The sequence below is a fragment of the Anarhichas minor genome, unplaced genomic scaffold (genome assembly GCF_050575085.1).
Source record: "Anarhichas minor isolate MPS153535 unplaced genomic scaffold, ASM5057508v1 ptg000028l, whole genome shotgun sequence".
NCBI classification, from domain to species: domain Eukaryota; kingdom Metazoa; phylum Chordata; class Actinopteri; order Perciformes; family Anarhichadidae; genus Anarhichas; species Anarhichas minor.
The window spans coordinates 15,350,407-15,373,795 of record NW_027466474.1 but is presented as its reverse complement, the minus strand read 5'-3'; the positions used below and the strand labels follow the sequence as shown (position 1 = coordinate 15,373,795).

The following is a 23,389-nucleotide window of genomic DNA, read 5'->3' as shown; positions in this document are numbered from 1 at the left end:
ACAAAGCCAGCAGGACTTCCTGGAATAAGAGAAAAAAACGGAAGAAGGAGGGGTAAACACACAGTTGTGCAGAAACTCAGTTACATAAAGTTAAAACAGAAAAAGACTGAGAATAAATCCCATTTCCTGTGCCACTACACATGGAAAGGTTACAGACCCTGTCAGGGGAAATTAAATTCCTCACGTCCTTGAACATACCTAAAAGTCATTGGGGGGGGGGGATTAGAAACATGAAGCTATCACGCTTTTAACAGCAATGAATAGTATATAGATTGGGAAACATTCTTTTTTTTACATGGTAATATTTAACCAGCTGTTGCTTTTATTTCCTCACAGTATTGTAGGGAATGTAGACGAGATAAGAAAATAAAGAGAAAGAAGGAAGGAAGGAAGGAGGAGATAAGTGCAGTGATGTCACTCTGGCCCACTCCTTTTTCAGTACAAATGCAGCAGAGCAGAGCTCAGTCTGCATACCACTGCTGCTGACGATCGCTCTGATCCCACACACACACACACAGACACAGACACACACACAAAGGCACACTCGCTCACGTCACACACTCATCATACCGCTCTCACAGAGGCGCCGGAGCTCAGAGCAGCGCTGGAAGATGCAAGCGGCTGGCAGCCACTGAGTGAGTCCACTTTCCCTCCTCCGTGTCACCTCTCTCTCTCTCTCTCTTTCTCTCTCTGTGTTGTGATTGCCATTCCACGGCCCGTCTGAGCTCATTTATCTCGCACGTCTCTCCTCTGTCGCTGTGAAAACGGCCAGTGTTTTCTCACACTGAGAGACTTTTCAAACTTTTCTCTCAGTATGCCGCTCACACTCCTTCCTCTCCTCTCCTCTCCGCTCCTTGTTTCTTTTCTTTGCTCTGCAGGCAGAAGCGAATCCCGGGCCCAGAGCCAGACCTGGATGCCTTCTTTTTATGTGGATGTTGATCTGCTATATTCTCATCTTGTGATTGTTGTATTCCTGTGTGGGATGTTATTGTCTGCGAATAGTTTGGCACAATATCTCTGCCGTGGTGCCAGGCCCTTGTTCCAATGTAAGAGGAGCTGCTGCAGGTATAAGGCTGCTCGGTGGTGTGATTCTTTCTTTCTTTTTATAGAAGAACTGACCAATTTGTGTGCCTTTGTGGGATGTTTGCTATTGAATCTTCAAGTCAGGTCCAGTTTCTTTGTATTGCTTCTTTATCACAGAGTCTTTTAAAGGGCCTCACAGCTCCCACATTGTGATGGAATGAATAACAAACACACCCCACAGACAACGAACGAGAACGTCACAAAAGCCTCACTGTGGAAAAAAAAAACTACAGCTGAAAGAGACTTGAGAGGTGCCGGACAGAGTTAATGAATGAATGGATGCTGGTTCTAAGACTAATCGGAGGCAGTTAAGCTGTCTGTGTATTGTGACGACCCTCCTCGTCCCACGCACTGTAGGCCTCCCTGTTGTCCTGTTGGTGCTGAATGGGGGGTCATCAGCTGCATGAGCCTCGGCATTTTCGTTGCACGTTGTGATCTGGGCTGTGACAGTATGCTTTGAAAATAAGTGGATTGAAACTACAGCGAGCTTAGGGTTTGGCTAACGTTTTATTGTTTGGGTAAGAAGATTAGAAAAATCCCATTTTTCTGCGTTCAGTCCTGCATCAGCTGTTAGCGGCAGAAAATAATAATTGTATTGCTGTTTGGCCGCAAACCGCAGAATGATTGTGGTGTTTGCGGTTTAGTATAATGCCATGGTTCAACTTCTGCCACACCTCAAACACCGACTGAAAAAGGGTGATATTTCTCTTTTGTCAGCCTCGTATTGATAAACCGTAACATCGGACCGCCCCGAAGTGCAGATTGGTGAACTGTTATCACAGACGCAGCTCCTATTGGCTCTGTCTCAGCAACTCGCTGTGTCACATCTTTCAAAAGTGTGTGCAGGGTGGAGGCTGCTTTTATGCTGCGTGTCTACACACAGTTTAAGGTGAACGTTGTTCTCTGGGAATTTTTTTCTCTCTTGAGGACTAAACTGACTGAGTTCTGACTACCAGACAGGCTGTTAATGTCTGTCAGTGTTACGGGTATTGATAAAGTGCTATGAACAGTCAGAGTGGTGTGTGTGAGAGAGAGGTTAGTGGTTGTCTATACTATCCATACTATTGCTGTATTTATTCATTTTAACTCCTCTTATTTTATTTTATTATCACTAGATTATTTTTTGTTATTTAGAGAATATTAGATATCTTGTATTATCTCTACTAATATCTCTTTATCTTTATCAGTAGATGAACACATTGTTTAAGTTTGTCCTAACTAAATATATATATATATAGTATAGCTGTTTTTTGCTCTCTATCTGTGTCTGTTACCCTCAGATAGCATGCAAGTCATTTACGCGCTATATATGTGTGTGTGTGTGTGTGTGTGTGTGTGTGTGTGTGTGTGTGTGTGTGTGTGTGTGTTATACTGAACCTGCCCCTGTTTGCCTTTCAGTATTTGAAAGCACAGAGGTATTCTCTCTGCCAACTGTATGCAGAGTAAACACTATGAACACACACACACACACACACACACACACACACACACACACACACACACACACTACATTTGGTATTGGGGCTTATTTGCTTCAGGACTTTTGTGATGTGCCAGCCAGAACAGGATTGAATGGAGGGGAGCTAAACAATACTGTAGATTTAATCTCTCTCTCTCTCTCTCTCTCTCTCTCTCTCTCTCTCTCTCTCTCTCTCTCTCTCTCTCTCTCTGTGTGAAAACCACAACAGCAACCTTCAGAGCTCAGTCAAACCGGACACACTGTGCCCGACCCACTCCTACACAGCACAGAAGAAGAGGACTTGACAAAGGACACAACAGTGACCTCCAGCAGTTAGACCGCACCCGATCCCACATCCTTCAAAGAAAGGGGAACCTGACTCTAGGACAAGAAAAAGGAGCGATCGTACCCCACCGCTGAAACTCGACCCGCCGGACAGAGAGACAGAGGGGGCTGACGGACGTTTCTCTGACAACCGGGGATAAAGAGGCGAGATGCTGGCTAAAATCCTTGAGGACATGTGGGTGGACCCTGAGGTGCTGGAGGCCCTCGGTGAGGAGCAGAAGAGGATCCTCTTCTTGAAGATGAGAGAGGAGCAGATACGCCGCTGGACAGAGCGCGAGGAGAGGGAGGAGAGGGAAGGGAAAGACGGCAGCAACAGGCCAAAGAAAGGTAGAGTGCAACACTGGTGTCATACTGGTTACACTGAAGTACATGGAGATCACGTACATCTTATTCCATGACAGTGTGACAAAACTCTGACAGGAGATCAAAGCTGCTGGCTTCTCTTACATGGTCTCATTTCTTTACAGTAAAATAGGTCTCACAACTAATTTGGCAGCGCTGAACTGTCAAAATGATGATTTTAATAATAATGATTATCTGTACCTCGAATCAGACATACAAATATTTCAGATACTACGTGAAATTGGTCACCTTCAAAGCAATTGTTGGGAAACATGTTCCTTCGATTTTTTTGCAGAGATTTAGATCGTAAGATTAAGCGGGATAGCTTAGCTTTAGCATAAAGACTGAAAACAGCTAACTAGCTTAGCTCTGTTTGAGGGTAACCAGCACCTCTAAAGCTCACTAATTAATATGATTTTATTATTTAGTGTAAAAACAATAAGTTGCTGTTTTTTATTTGCAAGGCATATTTTTCTTGGGTGGGCGCTGACTTCCTGGAGTCTCTGTGACAAAGTCAGACTAGCTTTTTCCCCGTTTCCAGTCTTTTTGCTAAGCTAAGCTAAGCAGCTGCTGGCTGTAGCTTCATATTTAATGGTCAAATATTTCCCGAAATGTTGAACTTGAATCTGTTTTTTTTCGCCTTCGAAATATGTCAAGTATCAGGGCTGTAGCTGCCATTGATAGTATATGAAACAGCATTATCAGACTTCCAGGAATTATAATTTAAAGGAACAGTGTGTAGGATATAGTGCCATCTAGTGGTTAGGTGTGAGAATGCAACCAACTGAATACCCCTCTGCTCACTCCGACCTTTCCAAGCGTGTCGGAGAACTATGGAGGCCTTCAGGTAACGTAAAAATGCAAAAGGCTCTCTCTAGAACCAGTGTTTGGTTTGTCCACTCGGGGCTACTGTAGAACATGGCAGACATTGTTTCAGGTGATAATACATTAACGAAAACACATTTATGAATATTATATTCCTGAACCCTACACACTGGTCCTTTAAAGGTGAAATACAGTAATTCAAATTGAAATCTTCCATTTGAAATTAGAAATTCCCACAGACTTTGTTTGCTCGTCAAAAATGCCGACTGGAGGTGGGATGCAGCTGGGGGGAGTCACATTTATGACCTCCATGTTTTTTCTTAATCATAGTCCTGTTTAATCCTCATACAAGGACCACACATTAAAAAAAGTCTGTGTGAAGAGTAGTTACTCTGTAACTACAACTAATCACTATTACTGCTATGTCTTTCTATCGCTGGCTAACATTTAGGGGTTTGCAAACGCACACTCACTCTTTATTATAGTTTATATTTGAGATGTTACAAGATTGTACATTCAAGCCCTTTCACAACTAATTCATGAGTAGAAATCTTCTCAACTCCGAGCGCACACGATACACAAGCTGTGTAGTAACACCCTCTCGTGTTACCAATCTGATTAATGTGTTTAAATTACGCACAAAGTGATCGAGTCCAGAGTCAGTGACCCATGTGTCCCTCGGCTCTACCTTCCAGTCTCACTCATTTCACCAACCCTTCCTCCATTTAAGGTGTTTCTCTGACTTACTGAGACCCTATCGCCTCCGCACACGCACAATGTGTGTGTGTGTGTGTGTGTGTGTGTGTGTGTGTGTGTGTGTGTGTGTGTGTGACAGACAGCCTCTATCACCGCCTGTCTACTGGCTGAAAGCTGAATAAGATTGAGTAAGCCCTGTGGTTTTGGGGCGTCGCCGCGCTTTCAATTACATATCAAGTTGCCGTCTTTGTTGACTCAATCTGTGCCATGTCACTGGAGAGTGTGTGTTGTGTTCTGTGTATTCATGTTGCACAACATACAATCCAGTTAGTCCTCTTTCAGCCTTTGTCTGCTGCACTGTTGTCGGGAAAGGCCGATCATTACGTGTGCATGCAGGCCCATAAATGTCACATAACTATTAAACACGACTCCGTTTCGCGCCGCATTTCTTCATTTGTAGGTGCGGTAGTGACAAAGACACACACCTCACTTCTGCACTTGAAACGACCTCTGTGTCTTGTAACTCAGAGTGGGATCATAAAGGTGTGTTGTGACTGATGTCAGAGATGGTCTTTTGGTCAGGTGACATCAGACTGAGACGTCCACACAATGTCCCCTTATGTGCTGCGTGACTGTGGGCAAACACAAGTCATTCCCTAAAATGTGGAGAGGAAACAGAGCGGCCTTTGTTTGCTGGTTTCTTAGAAATCTGTGTAGTCAGTCCACTGTGTCCGTGGACTCCTACGGCATCTATTGTCTATACTGCGTCTTTGAAAGGGCAAATCTGCATTGAAATCCTATTGGCGGAAAAGTGCTGCTGTACAGCTCTCTGAGGATTTGAACTTTCAGGCCATACCCAGATCAGTGATGTCATAGCAGGTGTTTTTACCTTTTTTTTCCCCTCAGGTGTCATGGAAAACACCTGTTGTCCCACATTGGGCGTTGGGGGGGTTATTTCTGCCGACTGAGTCATGATGAGGTCACAACTAAAAGACTAAATCTTTGTTGTGTTTGGAATTGATTTCTGATTATTATGATTTGAAGATAAGCAAACAAAAAAAGATACAATGAATTACACTATTACATAAGTTGTTAATTTAAAATGCATTATGAATATTAAGAGAGTGAAAGAGAAGATTTTGGGCTCTTTCCAAATCCTACATTCGAGGGAGTTTCTGTTAACCCTTATTAACTATGTTCTTTTCCTTCTGTAACCATCCCAAATTATTTAAACATGGTTTATCAGTACTCAATATATGACTGATGTTTTTGCAGCGAGACACAAAGAATTTACTCCAATTGAATAAAAGAGAGAGCACAAATGGGAAACAGTGAAGCCCACTGCTGCTGTGTGAGGTTTCTCAAGCTCAATACTGATAGGACAGCACCCCCCTCTGGATAAAAGCCAGAATAACAAGTCATGAGACGGAATCTTACTGAGAGACAGAAAGCTTAACCATTTTTAAAATCGTTTCTCTCTCCTCCAGCCAACAACAAACATGTGAAGTGGCTGCTGGGTCGGGACGGAGACGTGAGCGTCAGTGTGATCGGAGAGATGGACGAGTTCAGGTCCTCCAAACTCCTCCAGAGCCTCATGAACAACAGGTAGGCCCACACACAAAAAATCCCACAAAGAATCCTTTAAACTGATTTATTCATTTGGGGTTTTTTTGTCATCGACCTAAGTGTGATTAGGAAGTACAAAAGCAGGCTCCAGCAACAGTATCTGTTTGCTGGCTGTTTGTTGTAGAATAAACCCAGAGACCTTTGTTCTGCAGCAGTAGGTTGATTTATTAATGAGTGTCAATAATGAGAATCTACTACTTCTGTCAAGCAACAAAATCCAGAATGTGCCAATCAAATGCAAAACTCACGTCTGTTTGTTAGATTTTCTTTATTTTAATTTGAACGTGAATTAAAAGTTTCTTTCATTTTTTTGTCTCGTAGCGTTTCTAAACCAACACATGAGAACATCCACCACAATAAAGCTTTTACTTGCTTGAACAAATGCTCTGATTGACTTTGATAACTAAAGAGTGTCAGTCAGCGAGCCGTCTCCTCGCCCTAATTGGATTCTAGAAGTTATTTGCCATATGACTAACTGCGGGGGATTGATTCAAAGGTTAGGACGGCTGTCTGAGGGACTAAAAATGGCCGTCTTTGTCTTTCCAGAGTCCACACTGATAATGTGCACGGCATCCAGACGGTGGACTTGCTGACAGGAAGAGAGGTCGAGCAGCTCGGCTTTAAAGAAGAGCTGTCCCTCACAGACGTCAGCGTGAGTCCATGTGCTTGTGTGGGGGGGGGTTTGAAGCCTGGCGGGGGAGACGAGCCGCGTGTCCGAGTCTCACCATCAAATTGTGTCCTCCATATTCAGGATGACCCGGCTTGCCCGCACGACCGGTGGTCTGAGGAGGACTCCTGCAGCGCCGACGACGACCCGAAGGACCCCGCCGAGGACAGCGACGGCGAGTCGGGCGGCAGCTCGGACAACCACGGCGACTGGACTCCTCTCTACAGGCCCCATCTCGGTAGCCGTGGCATCCGGCCGCCGCTCGAGGCCCAGCTGTCAGACACAGAGAGGACCGGCCCCCAGGACAGAGGTAACAACCAGAGAGGAGGGAGGAGAGGTCTAGGATTTACACATTTACTGACTCTAGTCAGGTTTATGTAAAGGTAGAAGTACTACCACGTTGTAAATATACACCATTGCATAAAACCCCAAACATTGTAACAGCTAGAGTACTTACATGTCAATAGAAATGATAAGATAAGCTAAGACAAACTGTAAGCAATGAAAACAACTCATATAATAGCTACTAAATACAATGTACACCAACAATAGTAAAGGTTTCCCTTTTACAGTGTTATAATATACATTTTATTATTGGATTTATTCTTGCTGCCGGTCGAGGTGGAGCTCATTTTATAAACTGATCACATGTTGTGTTTGTTAAGTTACTCGTAAGCTGTCAAATAAATGTAGTGGAGTACAATGTTTCCCTCTGAATGTGGTGGAGCATAAAGGAGCAAAAAGTTTAAGAACCTCAGAATTATCCTTAAGTACGATGCCTGAGTAAATGCACTTACTTTCTTACCAACACTGCTTGCATCATAAGTTGTTTGTCAGAAACATCACCTGCTAATCGTTGTGCTCCAATGAAAGCCATGTGTCTCTATTTTGGGTTTATTTTTCAGAGAAAGATTCGATGTTCTCAACAGGTTTTTTCAGATAAATAAAGCCTTTATTGGATTGAAACATCCATTGTCACAGAGCTTAATGAAGGGGTCTGTCACTATTATATTATATTAACGAGACACGCGCTTCCCACAGCTACATAGAACACAGATGATTTGTGTTGGAAGGGCGGAGCTGTCGACAGAAAGGACAGAGTACATTATTACAACATGAGCAGAGGTGAATACATCTTGAAAACTCCCTCTGCCTCCCTCTCCCCTCCTCAGAGAGTTCGCACTACGGAGGCCGCGTGGCGCAGCTCAGGAAGGCGTTCGCAGAGGATCTTCACAGCACACCCGCCTACACCAAACCCCCCGTACCCACCAAACCTGCTCACCTACAGAAAAGCAGCGCACCCTTGATCCACTCGAACTGAAGGTGTGTCCAGCCCGCGACGAGGCCACCCTGTGACACAGAGCCAGAGCTGTACTCTAACAAACCTGTGCTTTAAATAATGGCTCAGTTGGACACTGATGGACCAGGATGAGGCCACACAGAGAAAAGGGTCCCTCTTTGACCCTGAGCGGTGACCTGAGATACACTTTGTACGGCCGCGATGCACGGACCGACCTACAGACTGAGAAACGTCTGGAGGGGGGGGGGGAGTGGTGGACAGAGAGAAAGACTTGAAAGCTTTTTCAACCGAAGACAACCTGAATGAGAAATGAAGCAGCTTTGATGTTGCCGAGTTCAAATGCGCCCACATGGTTTGTGTGATTGACAGGCAGACACAGAGATGTCCAGAGACGCACACACCCACACAGACAGGTGGAAAAAGACTGTGCTGCACTTGATAAATGAGCGTTAATGTTAAGTTCTCCTGTTCAGAAGTCATAAGCAGAGGTTATCGGGAGCGGAAACATGCGTTTGATAAAAAAAAATCATATCCTTCTGTGCTGTTCAAAAGCTTTAAACTGTTTTAAATGTGGTCCATGTAACTTAACACCACGGACTGATCCAGTTTATCAATCACAGGGGTGCAGGTTTTTGGGGGGAATAAAAGGACTGAATTCATGGTAAATAATAAAGTCACTGGTTTCCAAAAACAGTTTTCAAGCCCTTCATGTTCACCTATGAACACACACACACACACACGTGCCTCCTGACAGCTGAACCAGGCCTTTAACAGTCTGCTGTCTACATGACGAGTGTCTTTTTTTATGTGAATGAGTGAACAGGATGTGATGGCGTCACGACTACGACTATGATCCACCAAGCTTGTGGGGAATCAGTGTAGTATTTGGACAGTGAATGATGCTTTGGCTACTCCAGCACACTGGCTTTAGTAAGAAACAACAACTATGAGGTTAATTAGCTGACTCATGCTTTAAAATGAGGGCTCTTTTTACTCTCTATCATATTCATACTAGTCCAGACTGAAATATCTCAACTATGATTGGATGAATCCTACTGACTTTGGTGATCCCCTGAGTTGTCCTCTAGCACCAACATGTGGTCCAATATTTTGGTTTATGGCCAAATAACTATTGACATTTCTATCTGTACTTTATGTTCAAGGCTAATGATTAAATATTAGCATTCCAACATGCTGCGCATTGATGGTGAACTTGGTAAAAACGACATTTTTCTCATTGTGAGCATGTTAGCATGCTTACCTTAGCGTTTAGCTCAAAGCACGGCTGTAGACTCTCAAAGTGCTGTGATTTTTGTGGACCAAAAGTAATTTGACGGATAATGACGAGCTTTAATAAAGTTATAGAAGTTAATTGACCTTGGAAACAGCAGTTTGAGACAAAATTATTGTCACAAGGTCCACTCACTTGGCTTATCCAGAGCTATCAGCCGCATCACACAACCGCTATCATGTGACGGAAAATCCATACTGATGTCACACGATAACAACTAAATCATCTCCATGACAACGGAAACAACAGACATCACAATATGCGGCTGATAGCTCTGGAAAACAAGCAAGTTGACGTTTTTTTTTCGAGCATCGTATTTAATATTTGTTATGCGTTACATTCGGTCCCCGTCTGAAGTTCTGCGACACGCAGACATCAACTGACACTTCCGTTGTGAGCATCTTCACTTCCTGCTTGTTTTTGGGGCCTTTTGGCCTTCAGTCAGGTCTCCAGTTAGTGAAACACATGACCCGTCGGACTGAGTCAGGGGACAGGCTGGTCATGGTCACGTGGCAAACTTGGCTGGGGAAGAAAATTGTACTTTTTGGCCCTTAAAAGCTAACGTGTTTTGGATGACTGCCCTGCATTGTCATACATTTTGGAGGGGCTGCGTCTACGAAGAGCTCCTATGCTGATCAACCAACAAGGATTTAAACACCCTCACACACCACCACAGCTTTTTTGAGTCAGCACTTTAACCTCGTGGTTAACGTCTCATTTCGATTCTAGTGTCTACAGACTGCACTGCAGCACGAAAGGGACGTTCAGATGAGAGAAAAATAATAAATCCTTCTTGTAAGGACACGTGATACCATGAGAGATTAGCAGTACTTCATCTAAAAGGTTAGGAGTGTTTGAGCTGAAGTTACTCCCTAACTATTGGATCACATATTCCCTTTACTTGGTCACTAAGTCCCTGCTAAAGCCTTGCTCCTGCTGACACTTTCAACTTTTCTAATAAACCTTTTATTTGTATTTGTGTTGGGTAATTCCCAAATGACTTTCTATGTATTTTATTGGTGTGAAAAACAACACATGAATGCAACTGAAAGACTGATTTAATCTCTTTTTTTGTCTTCTTCTTTTAATTTAACACAGTTGAGTCTGTTCATATGGTTATAGCATGCATTCAGCACGGGGGGGGGGTTGCTGATAAGGGAGAGACACAGAGGAGCGGCCGATGGCGGTCACTTACACAATGATTATCTATTCAGTGGGATGCGTCAGAAAACAGCCCAGCGCAGATCAAACAGGGAGCACAGAGAGCACAGAGAGCTGATTAGCATGTGGTTTAGAGCGAGACGGAGCGCGAGACGCTCGGGGAGACAGAGCAAATGGGAGTCAGGTCACGGGAAAGCAACACGTCAGAGCCAACTCAATAAAACTTCTCATTCCCTCGCCATCTCCACACCCCGTGTAGCCTCCGTGGACGCGCCTCTGTATGTGGGCGAAGAGCGTGCGTGCGCGCGTGTGTGTGTGTGTGTGTGTGTGTGTGTGTGTGTGTGTGTGCATGTGTGTGCCCACCCATATTTCTTGAATCATGTGACTCGACACGAGCAGTCATGCACAGTGTGAAAGGCCCCGCTATATATAGTAGGACAGTGTTGGGTTTCCCAGCGAAGCATTGTAGGAGCCCGGTCATCTTTGTACCAGAAGAAAGTGCGTGCCGTCGACTTGTGGTGTTTCTATTTGCTGAAGGTGTTAAGAGTCTGGAGGTGAATTCAGGACACGAGAGTTGTGTTTGCTCTTTTCTTTTTTTGTGCCTGCATGATAGTAAACTTCAAAGATCACAATAAGGATTCGATGCCGTGTGAGACCAATAAAGCGCATCTAATCTCATTTTTCTGAATGAAGTCATTGTGAAGAGGAATAGTGAGTCAGGAGATCAGTTAGTTAACAGCTCATAGCTACAAAATGAATAACAACACCTCAGTGGTGATGTCATTAGATTTGGCACTAAAGTTGCAACGGTCCTCTTTATTTATTCTTAACCTCGATGTTGGCGAATTGATGTGTACTTCAGGCTGAAACAAGGTGAACAGTTTACTGTGTTTAATTGTTAATGCAATAATTAAATTCAGTGTACAGCACTTCCCCCTCGAATTAAGTGAATGTTCAGCTGAACATTAGTAACAATAATACCTTATGATAATGAGCACTGACTAATAATACAACTTGAATGATAAACCCTTTCATATTTCCAAACATTAAAGACTCTTACATATCTAAACATTTAGCACATAACAACTAGCATCAGCTCCCAGTTTGATTTCACAAAAAAAACAATTAAATAAATTATAAAAATACATTATGTTTGTTCTTTACACAAAGTAAAAGAAAAACATGACCAGCCCTATTCTTAACCAATGACCTTACAAACACCTAAAGGGATTTGGCATAAAGTAGGTGCTTGTGAAAAACAGATTACGTAGGAAAAGAAAAATAAATGGTCAAAATCAAACTAGTAACTAATATGGGTCAAGCTACAAAATCACTGATTCCTACATTTCCCAGAATGCAATACGTAGACTTGCCCTCCTTTAAATCCCATGCCCTCAGGCCGGACTCAACTCCCCCAGAGACACATGAGAAGAAATGCAAATGTTTCCTGGCTTTGGTGCGTAACATTAGTGGAGTTCCCCTTTAAACAAATGTAACTAAACCATTTCAATAGTCACAAAATAACAGATAGACACTTTTTGCAGTTTAAAATAACTGTCTAAATGTGTTCTTGCAGCTACAGACCAGTTTAAGTCAGTTAAGATATTTTTAGCCACTGCAAAACAAATGACAGTCCCATGAGCCTCAGCTGATGCTAATGTTAGCATGATGCTAATGTTAGCACGCTAACACGCTAAACCACGGGTGAACATGGTAAATAATATCCGCTTAGCGTCAGTACATTAGCATTGTGACTGTGAGCATGTTAGCATGCTGACGTTAGCATTTAGCTAAAAGCACCACTGGGACAGCTAGCAATGCTAGCATGTTTACTTTCAACAACACAGTTATACATTGAGGTGGGATTGGGCAGATCCCATTTGGAGACCTTTACAATCTGTAGCTGTACTGGGATCAGAGGAGATTACATATGAAAAATACAGAGGTTAGCTCGTTGTCACTACTTTTTCTTTCAATACTTTTTCTTTCCGGGTATCCTATCTATCTATGATATAGATCCTGCGAAAATGCCATGTCAATGCTTTTCTCAATAGTCTGCATTATTTAAGATTATGAGGCAAATCAATACTGGCTGACATTTTTGCCAAATAGTTAGTCATTGCTGCAATTCAATACCATTGATTATCATTTATTTGATTCATTAATGATTCACTTGAACAATCACGTTCGTCGGCACTATGCCATACAAATCAAAGTGAAATACCTCATGTAACTGACATGACTGCTCAGGTCTTTATGTGCTAAAGGTGGGACTTATGCTAATTATATATACTCACCGGCAACAATCAATTCCACATCATGAGGCGGCATGAAAAGAAGCCGTTATGAAACATCACTGCAGGCAGACTTTATCACCGTGCTTTGCCTAACTTCCTGGAACCACTGAGCCTTTTTTTTTTTTAAATCAGCAGCAGGCTAAAGATTAACAGAATTTTGTGTACACGTTACCTCCGAAACGAGCACCATGTAAACCCGCCTGAGGTTCATCATGTCAGAATGTGTAGAGAGCTTAATCTCCTCTCTTTCTATGTTTGGGTTTTGACCAATAGATAGTCCTTTTTAATTTCACAAGGACTTCAATTTGTACCAGTAAGTTACATTTTGAAGCAATTCAATAGTCTTTGTGCTTGTTTGTCATAGGTAGTAGCATGAGCTCTAACCAGGGGTGGATGGTGCTGTGGTCGGTCTATTCTGAATCCACCTTTAACAGCTTTAAGGGTCAAAGGTCAAGAGTCCCCTTTGACCCTAGTGTCACCAAAATATAACCTGAGGGCAGATGAGCCGGAGCTTTTCAAGGATGTAAGAAACCATTGTATGTCCGCTTGGGAGTAACATGTTTCCCACGTGTTCAGAAGTGACCACAAATGGATTTACAGAGGGCGTAATGAGGAATGATCTCAGAAAGATGCTGTTACTGCAAAGCTGTTACACATTTTCTAACACTGGGGATACAGCCAGTGTAGGGGAGGGGGAAAAAAAGAAAAAATTCACAATGAGACACAGTGTCTCCAAGCAGACGCAGTGGCCAACATTTCAAAGGTCTGGCTCGTGAGTGAGGGTCCGCCCAGCTCCAGCGCAGGTTGCCTTTGGGCTGGCAGGTTGTTCCACTGCAGTGTGTGTGAGAGGAGTTCTTTTTTTTTTTCTTTTTTTCCTCCGGAGTGGGCAGGGCCGCTGGTGCTAACATATGTAAGCTCCACAGGGGTCTGTGACGGCACACACCGGCTATCTGGACAATGCACACGTCATTAACCTCTCGTCTCCCTGCGTCTCCGTCTCACTGCGTTTCGTTCGGCCTCCGTCACCGCTCTCCCTCTCTCCTCTCCTTCCCTCTTTGTCTGGGTCCACGCTATCTTCATCCCCTGCTGTCCATCTCCCCGTCCTCCTCCCTGCGTATCTCTCTCTCTCTCTCTCTCTCTCTCTCTCTCTCTCTCTTTTCTCTCCCCCTGTGGCCTGCTTTTCATCTCTCCCAGTTTTTCACCCCCTCTCCCTCCCCCCCCTCCCTTCTCCCTCTCTGCCCTTCACCACGTCTCTTTTCTCCCCCACCTCCCTTCACCCTCTCCCTAGATCCGCTTTCCACCACCCCCCTCCTCCTCCTCCTCCCCCACTCCCACAACTCTCCCTCTCAAAGCCCCCCCTCCTCCCCCCCAACCCTCCTCTTCTCTGTCCTCCGTTCAATCCCTCCTTCTGCCCCCCTCCTCCTCCCTTTCTCTCCTGCCATCTTGCAGGCCAGTGGAGCCAGACTGCAGGCGTTCAGGGAGTCACTGGACCTGCTGGGCAGCGGGTGACACAGATTTCCGGTGTGTGTGTCTGTGTGTGTTAGCGTGTGTGTCTGTGTGTGTGTGTGTGTGTGTGCATGCGTGACGAGAACAGGGAGGGGGGATTAAGCTCCAAATCACTAGAAAGGCACCGAAGAGAGAGGGGGAGTGAGGGGAAAGAGGAAAAAAAAAGCTGCAGATCCAAGAATTTGAAATTCCCCCTTTGTCTGGGAGATGAAGAAACACTAGACTGTGGACTTTGACTAAAAGACTGTGTTCCTCATTCAGTGGGAGCGTTGCGTTCGCATGATGCTGGAGCTCGCTGCTTTTCTCCATGAGTTGGCAGTGTCCTGCGTTGGCTGGCGTGCTGTGCTTTCTCTCTCTCTGCCTGCCTGACAAATACACACACACACACACACACTCTCACACACACACACGCACGCATACTCAACCCCCACAGATGCACACACACACACACACACACACACAGTCCCTCTGCGATCCCCCTGACTGAAGGCACACAGGAAGTGCAGCCGTGGCCCAATTATAGCGTGACACCTCGGGCCGGCCGTTGCCATGGTTACGTCTTCCCTGCGGTCCCCTGGAGTGTGGCGCCGAGGAAGAAGGTCTTATCACATCAGCCATCGTTACGGCAACAAGCAAAAAACCCACCCTGTAGCCTCAGTGCAGCTGCCGGTGTATTTTGTTTATAACATGGTAGTGTGTGTGTGTGTCTACATGTGATCTACACTTGTGAATAAAAAGGGATATTGCGTCAGTGTGTGAATAGAGGAGAGTGTTTGTTGTTGCGTGTGCGCGTCAGGTTTGGTGTGTTCCAGTGCATGCACCGGACTTGCCAAGGCACCGTGTAGGTGCATTTGTGCGTTTGTGTGTGTCTGTGGGGTTGCGATAAGGCTCTCAGCCACACCATTAGGTGACTCATAATCCACACAACCTCACACATACGAACACACGTGTGCATGTGTACAGCCAGGAACACGGAGGCTAACAGACATACACCCAATTAAAACGAACATACACACACACGCACACACACACAGTAGTATAAACCCAGCCTGTAGACAATTACACATGGCCAATTTCTTTTATTTCAAAAGGGCAAACAGAGCTATACAGTACAAGTTGCACATGAAATAATTTAGCCTCGGCTGAACTCATTCATTTATTACTGATGCAGTGACGTCAGAACAACAGAAACAAAACTCCCCATTAGAAACAAAACATTTGGCTCCTTCTTTTTTTTTTTTTTTAAGTTGAAACACAATACATCCAAACTGGAAAGGGATGTAAAAAAAGACATAATGTTTTCCAGATATTTACAGTCTATTTACAGCATTTTTGTCGTCATCTAAATATTGACACACATTGGTATCCTTCTTTCTCTCCTCCCCAATTCACTGATTGTCAAAAGAAAGGATGGGAAACGAGTGTGGACATTCTCAAACGGAGCTGCAGCTCCTCGTTGAACGCGAGATCCGGAGATCTCCGAACCACAGTCCGAGTGTGTTAACATGGTGTCCTGTGTGTTTGTGTCAGCTGCAGCTCCTCAACAATCATCCAACCGGGATCCTCTGACAAATGCTGCCACCACGTACATTGCTATCCATCCAAGGCGCCGTTGCTTCTCTCCTGTGCCAGACCCAAAGTAAAGTCGGAGGCCCTTAGATCAAACCCAGACACTCTGCTCTCAAACCCGGGACCTCCCGGCTTCCTCTTCAGCTCCTCGCACTTCCTGTATTTACAGATCTGGTGTCCCCTCTTGCGATTGCGGCAGCTGCTGCACTGTTCGCAGTTTGTCTGACGCCGACACGGTACGCACTCCCCGCACCTCTTCCTCTTCCTTCTCCCGCCGCTGCTGCCGCCCAGAGAGCCAGGTGAGTAGCCCTCGGCCACCAGGCCCTCGATGCCCTCCGCTCCCATGGCCGCGCTCCTCCAGTGGCCTCCCCCCATCTGGAAGCCCGCCAGGGGGAACAGAGTCGGGCTGAAGGGGAACCAGGCACCCAGGAAGGGTTGGAAGTCGGTGCCACATCCAGAGGAATCCTCCTCCTCCTCCTCGGGCCCCGATCCACCGCCCTCCCCGTCCTCCCTTGCCTCCACAGCCTCCCTTTTCGCCGGCTGGCTGCTCTGCGCACCTAGGCCGGCCTGCTCCGTGGTGGCGGGGGTCAGAGCCAGCAGCCCGGCACGCATCAGCAGCTCGGCGGCGTGGGCCAGGTGGAGCCCGCTGGGCGACTCCCACATGTCGGGCCAGGAGGGGGCCCGGCGCGGCTTAGCGTGCGTGGGCTGGGCAGCCCGCTGCTGTGCCGGGGAGGGCTGGATCAGGCCTTTGACGTCCACGGCCGGGGAAGGGGTGGAGATGTAATGGGAGAGGCTGTAGGGGTGGTTGGAGCGCTTAAGGCTGGGTCTCAGTGGCTCATTGGGGATTTTAGCGCTGCTGTGGGCCTGATCTGGGGAGGAAGGGCCAGCGATGTCTACGGCAGTGGACATAGCAGTGGCTGTGTGTGGGGGGTGTCTGTCCTTGTGTGTGCGTGTGTGTGTGTGGGAAGAGAGGTGAGGGAGAAGGGGATTGAAGCCGATGCGGGGTTGACAACCGTCCTGCTGTTACTTCAGCCAAAATGGCAAGCCTTGGCCTGTGTCCCTATTCCCATTCTCTGCAGCAGCCTCAGAGTCCTGGAGAGCTAGAAATGAATGGGGGATGAAGAGAGGAAGGTTAAGAATAGAAATGTTGGAGGGACAAATACAGAAAGAGAGTAAACAGAGGAGATTGGGACTGGAGGATATTTCTCGGCCGGGAGCCACTAAACACTGTCAGAGAATCGGAGTGTGGAGAATCTGTGTTTTAAGAGAAAAATAATATATACGTATGTAGATTTATTTTTACAAACAAACTGCTCGAATAGAGGCGAACAGGGCCATGTATCAGACACAGTGCATGGCTTGCCCGTGATTTCCGCATACAGGAGGCAGTACCCCTTTAAGAATTTCACGGTATATCAATGCAATCAATAACAGAGCGACAACAATATGCAAAGATATGCGCATATGCGCAGGTCAAATGTGGAGCGCGCTTTTCAAATACATTTTGACGACTGCTGTTATGTGTGCCAGCCAAAGCTTAAGCTCAACCCAGGAAGACTAAATAGAGGACCGTCAAAAAAAAACAGGCTGTCTTTTGTCTGGTATCGACGACGAGTGAGCGAGGTGCGCAACGATGCGGTTGCTGTGGATAAAAAAAGACCAGGGCTATATTCCGTGTCCACGTTTGTAGCAAAATGTACCCCGGCGATTGAAACCCGGGACATATATGTAGTTACGCGTCAACGAAGTGAACCCTTTTAGCGGGTCGATCGGGGCGCCCGATCGATCGTTTCGCCGCGATTAAGGTTACCTAAGAAGACGGCGCTCGACCGACGCCACGACGGGCTGACCACAGTCCGAGTGGTCGCTGCGACACGGCGCCGCGCGCAGCGAAAATAAGGCGACAAAAAAAAAACCTAAACGGCGAAAATCAACAGGAAGTATCGTCAAAGCGTCTCCCCTTACCTTCCGAATTGCGGCCCGAACTCTCCTGTCAAACATATGATGAAGTCATGAACTAATGGCGTGGTGATTGTAGCGTATATGGACGGCGGAGCTGCCGATTCCTCCTCCACCTCTCCGTCCCGGAGGGTCTGCAAACACTCTGCACGGAATTTGGGGGCGTCGCTCAAAATGCGAAGTGGACTCTGCAGCCGAGACCGACGTGGTCAGAGCGACCCCACGATATCCGAGGGAGCACTCTGAACGCACACGGACGAGCTGTCGGGGGGGGGGGGGGGGGGGGCTGCCATAGGGTGGCAAATTAAACCCAGCTTTAATATGCATGTGTGTTAACGGACGTTACTACTAAGGAACAGTGGTCATCCTTATCTCATGATACAGTGTCATGACCCGACATTTTAAACACTAACAACTATTAATATATATATCTAAATTAAACAGAAGTATATCATCTAATCCGTATTTTTTAATTTTTTAAATCAGGACATGGACGTTGTTTATTACAGCATCTACTATTATAGCAATACATATTAAAGCTGCATCTAAATGACTTGTCTTTAAGGTCTATAACTACCTCAATTCATTCAAATGTCTCTTTTACTCGGTGAATACACTTCTGTAGACTGGTGTCTATGTGGAGCAGTAGTAGAACGTGTAATGTATAATTAACTTAATTAAAACCACCTGTCTGGGCTTTCAGCTTAGTAGACGGTATTAGTAATTAGTGACGGTAACACTGGAATGGCATTAAAAGAGAGGCGTAAATATTAGCTTATCAACGTCATAGTGTTGTAAATGTGTCAGATTTCGCCGAATAAACTGGGTGAATTGATGTTTATATTACTTTAACAGCTATTTTAACAGTTAAGAATAAAGCGCCTGAAAGACAAATAAAACATTGTCAACAGTCTGGATTATCAATTGTATCCACACCGGAAGTCAGTGTCATAACCTCCATTACAAGTTAACTCTTATTCTCATGTTATGACCGCTGAACCCCATTTGCCGGCTTCTTTTCTAACATATGGGCGACACTATGAAGTCATTATGAAAAACTAAAACGGAATAACTTAAATACTTTCAAAACTGTGTTTATTTTCACCAAAAACTACTCAGAATTCTTGCTAATTAGCAGTCAAAGTGCGTTGGACTATTAGCGTGAACAGCCGATATGCTAATGTTCCTCTAAAAGCTCGTACTACGAAGATATTTTTGGTACAGTAGAGATATATATATATAGATATATATATATATATATAGAGATAGAGATAGAGATATATATATAGATATATATATAGATATAGATATATAGATATATATAGATATATAGATATATATAGAGATATAGATATATAGAGATATATAGAGATATAGAGATATATAGAGATATAGATATATAGAGATATATATAGAGATATAGAGATATATATAGATATATAGAGATATATATAGATATAGAGATATATATAGATATATATAGATATAGAGATATAGATATATAGATATATATATATATATATAGATCACATCCCTCTCTCTCTCTCTCTCACACACACACACACACTGGTGAGCTGTCTGTTAAAGGTGACTCCTTACGCGGGGACGGCGGAGTCCACTCCACCTCTTGTGAGAGCCCTCCGCTGCATCTGGCACGCAGCCAGATACCTCGTGCGTGAGCTCGTGTGTGTGCGTGGCGTGCCTGTGCGTGTCACTATGGGAGCAGGGGCCCACCGTACTCGCGTACACTGTCTGGCCTGGACTATCCGTGTAAACACAGCGTCTTCTAGTGGTCACTGCAAATACTGCCACATCTTAAAATGGCCACTGGTGCTGGTGGACACTGCAGCACGAGCAGCCCCCCCCCACCCCACCTCCAGCCAAGGCCTCTCACACACACACACACACACGGGTCCCACTGCAGTCTCAACACAGGGCTGTTTACTCATTATCCCTGTCCACTGTTAATCCATAAACACACTGCTCTGCCTCGCTGCTAACAGAGGTGAAGTTGTTCAGCGAAGTGCGTTTGATCCCGTGGGTTGGAAACAAACAATCGGAACAGTTTGCCCCCCCCCCCCCCCGGAGAAGCCCCTCTGAAAAATAAATGCGAGAAAGCCTACAAATCAGATCACTCGATGAGTTTTATTCACAATGTACAGAACAACGAATCGTGTCAGAAACACAGCAGCCAGTAGAAAACAAATCTAACGAAAAAGCAAACTATATCGATCGTATGCAGAGTATTTGAACACTATACAGACTAAATACAAATTTCCTCAGAAAGCAGACAGTAACCGATTACAAACGGCAAGACATAGTGTTTCAACGCGTCTTATGGCTGGAGAGAATTATTTCATTGAAAAAAAAAAAAACAGCTTCCGTGTTATTTATCAAAGCAGCTCTTAGTGCAAAAATCATAACACGTAGCATACATATGGGTTGTGTGCATCCAGACTCTGGGGCGTGGGCTGTAGGTTTAAATACAAGGCCTTGGCTGAATTCAAATGAAACGTTGGGCCGGCTGAGGCAAAGAGCTGCCAGTAATCAGGGTTCAACCACCTGCTCCACACCCATGGGAGTCGAGGGGGGAGGGGGGAGGGGCACAGGTGACAACAGACAGGAAGGTAAAACGCCTGCATGGTGTATACCCGGTGAGAATTTGATCTAAACTCTTCACATTGAGTTGGGGAAGATGCAAACATCTGATTGTCAAAGTCCCTTCCGAATCTCTCAAAGTTCTAATGTAGAAACGGCGGGAAATATTAATTCACAACCTTGTCTGCGCTCTCTGGGTTTCTGTTCTGTTGGGCATTGCGACAGCGTCAAACCGTACCCGTCGCTGTTGACACTGTGGTGGCAGCGATGATGATTGTAAATGATTGGACAAACTGAGCGCATGAGAGAGGGAGGGTTGAGGTTTCATCGACCCGGTGGCTTAATCGTCCCTCTTCTTGATGATGAGCGGCCCGACGTTGTCCCCGGTCTCATCGTTGTGTTTGGCGTGGGCTCCGTCGCAGTAAGGGAACTGTAAGCAGAACGAGGCACGTTAAGAGGAAAACAATAAGTCGCTCTCACAAAGTTTAAGACCTTTGTACTTTACGACATATGAGTGACCACAGTTAGCAAATACCAAACCTCCCAGAACGCACCTGAGAACTATAACAGAGAAACAGACACGTTAGCTGCGTTACCCCTCGACCTCGAGGGGACGGAAGACCCTTTTGTTTTTTATCTTTGAGATCATCATGAAGTTAAATACGGAAACAGCTCTACTCAAGTCCCCTAATCCCAAGTGGTTAAAAATAAGCAAAATATTCAACTTTACAGACTTAAGCGATGTGGTAACTTTGATTTTCCTTGTTCTTTATTCTACGTCAATGAAGAGAATTAAAGTTCTTGTTTACGCAAACGACTTCTCTCCATTTCGAGGACACCCCTTGGGTTCATTTCAGTATATGAGGTCTATTATTTTAATATGTCGCCCCTACATGATAGCTTCCCACTCAGTTAAATTTAGTTAATGAGTCAAGTAAAATGAAAAAGTGTTCAATTTAACAAACAACAGTAACAGCTACTGAGGCCCGACCTTCTTTGACTTCCAGCAGCGGCAGTACACGGCCTTGGTGCCGATGTCCTCCATGTCGAAGCTGTGGACCACTTTGGGGCTATCTTTACAGATGGACGTGTTCACCTGGCCCTTTTTACAGCTGCGCCCGCTCAGGTAATGGCTGACCAGGAAACCTCCGACGGCTGCAACCACTGCGACCGGCACGGCCACCACGAAGTGCTCTGGAGAGAGACAGACGGTCACAGTGTGCATACAGATACAGAACACATCTTTCTCTGTACGGGTCGGTAAAGAAGTCACAGACCGTTTTCTTTTAATGCTAATAAATGTGTGGACTAAATATTAGACACATCTCCCAAATTGAACGCAATTCAATCTAATTTTACCACAAACTTTGGCCTCCATTATGACCACAGATGACTCAACACATATCCAACTGCCTGTTTAAGTACCATTGGAATGTTAAGTTTGTATCACTAAGTCTATGTTAAACTGGTTTTCTGTAAGTTTCTGTAGGTCAATGCTATTCAAAGCCTGGAATTAACATTTTATGGTGAAATTTGTCTCACTGAAAAAAAGACACATCCACCTTTCAGCCATTGAGAAGTAACAAAAAACACTAAGGTTTTGGATGGATGGATGGTTTTGTTGTTAAAGATATGACTTTCTGGGTCTAAAAGAGACCTGTCTTCCTACAGGTTCGCCATGTTGCATCACCAGAGGAAGGACTGCTAATGAACGGGGCCCGTGTATCAGATGCAGAGGAAAACTGAAAACTTTAGGAGGTGCGTGCAGTGGCCCGTCATGCTGGCTTTGTTTTTTACAAGGCGTATCCACATGATGTAGAGCCGTATGACCAGAGGAACAGGGGCCATGCTGTCAGTCTGGATCAGTCAGTTCAGTGATTAGCTGCTTCGCTGGAGGCCATGATACATTAAGATATTCCTGGAAGTAGATGCAGGGATCGCCTCCAAGTATGGCCTGCGCAGATGGGCCAGGACTGTCAAAGTCACCGTCTAAAGTTGGAAACACGACGTGCGTCTGTATCCAGCACATCTGACTGGCCAGTTAACGTAGCTAGCCAAGTGGCTGGTAGTCAGCTAACGCAAGGAGCGGGTTTAGAAGTTAGAGAACCATTTAAAGATATGTGCGCTTCGTGTACTAGTCTCCAAACAGCCGTTAGCCTACGAACAACTTTGACCGTGAGGTTAACTGTCAGCGGTGCTAGTCTTGAGTAACGTTAGGACACAGATGTTAAGTTTACGTTGAGCGGCAAACCAAAACACTCATTTAATGCTAGCGTGCTGTTAGCTGACTTGAATACTTTACCTTTCGATAGCGTGAATCCCGATGTGGGTAACGCGGGCATCGCTGCTAAACTTGGGACTGTCATATTTCCCCTGCTCTGTGTTTTGTTTGCGTTCTGCGCTCAACAGCAAGGTCATCCGGGGAGTCTTCCTGAAGTCTGTCAGCGCTACAGGCACTGTGCTCCGCCTCCTACGTCACTGTGTGGCAACCAATCAAGTCTGAGGAGGTTTAGCATGCATTTAGGAATGCATGCTAAACCGTCTTCGACGCACTTCCGGCTTCGCTTTACTGCTGTTAAGAGGACTTGAACTGCAACGCTAATGTTAGTTGATCCATGAAATGTCTTTCTCTAGATATTTAACATATAAGGGGTTTCACGTTAAC

At 45.2% G+C, this 23,389-nt stretch overlaps 3 protein-coding genes across 3 annotated transcripts; 1 reads left to right on the top strand and 2 right to left on the bottom strand.

The window, feature by feature from the left end:
- Positions 1-494: 494 nt before the first annotated feature.
- LOC142962697 (SH2 domain-containing protein 4A) lies at positions 495-9,025 on the top strand. Its single transcript, XM_076103307.1, has 6 exons — positions 495-635; positions 2,772-3,214; positions 6,238-6,355; positions 6,923-7,028; positions 7,128-7,353; positions 8,216-9,025. Exons 2-6 carry the CDS (start codon positions 3,037-3,039, stop codon positions 8,362-8,364), a joined length of 777 nt encoding a protein of 258 aa, XP_075959422.1. The 5' UTR covers positions 495-635; positions 2,772-3,036; the 3' UTR covers positions 8,365-9,025.
- A 6,632-nt stretch (positions 9,026-15,657) lies between these two features.
- cxxc5b (CXXC finger protein 5b) lies at positions 15,658-18,292 on the bottom strand. Its single transcript, XM_076103851.1, has 2 exons — positions 18,133-18,292; positions 15,658-17,267 (listed from the first exon to the last, which is right to left on the bottom strand). The coding sequence occupies exon 2, from the start codon at positions 17,074-17,076 to the stop codon at positions 16,192-16,194; it is 885 nt and encodes a 294-aa protein (XP_075959966.1). The 5' UTR covers positions 17,077-17,267; positions 18,133-18,292; the 3' UTR covers positions 15,658-16,191.
- A 1,960-nt stretch (positions 18,293-20,252) lies between these two features.
- On the bottom strand, positions 20,253-23,186 carry LOC142963195 (CDGSH iron-sulfur domain-containing protein 1). Its single transcript, XM_076103914.1, has 3 exons — positions 23,027-23,186; positions 21,716-21,918; positions 20,253-21,154 (listed from the first exon to the last, which is right to left on the bottom strand). Exons 1-3 carry the CDS (start codon positions 23,088-23,090, stop codon positions 21,065-21,067), a joined length of 357 nt encoding a protein of 118 aa, XP_075960029.1. The 5' UTR covers positions 23,091-23,186; the 3' UTR covers positions 20,253-21,064.
- Positions 23,187-23,389: the final 203 nt, after the last annotated feature.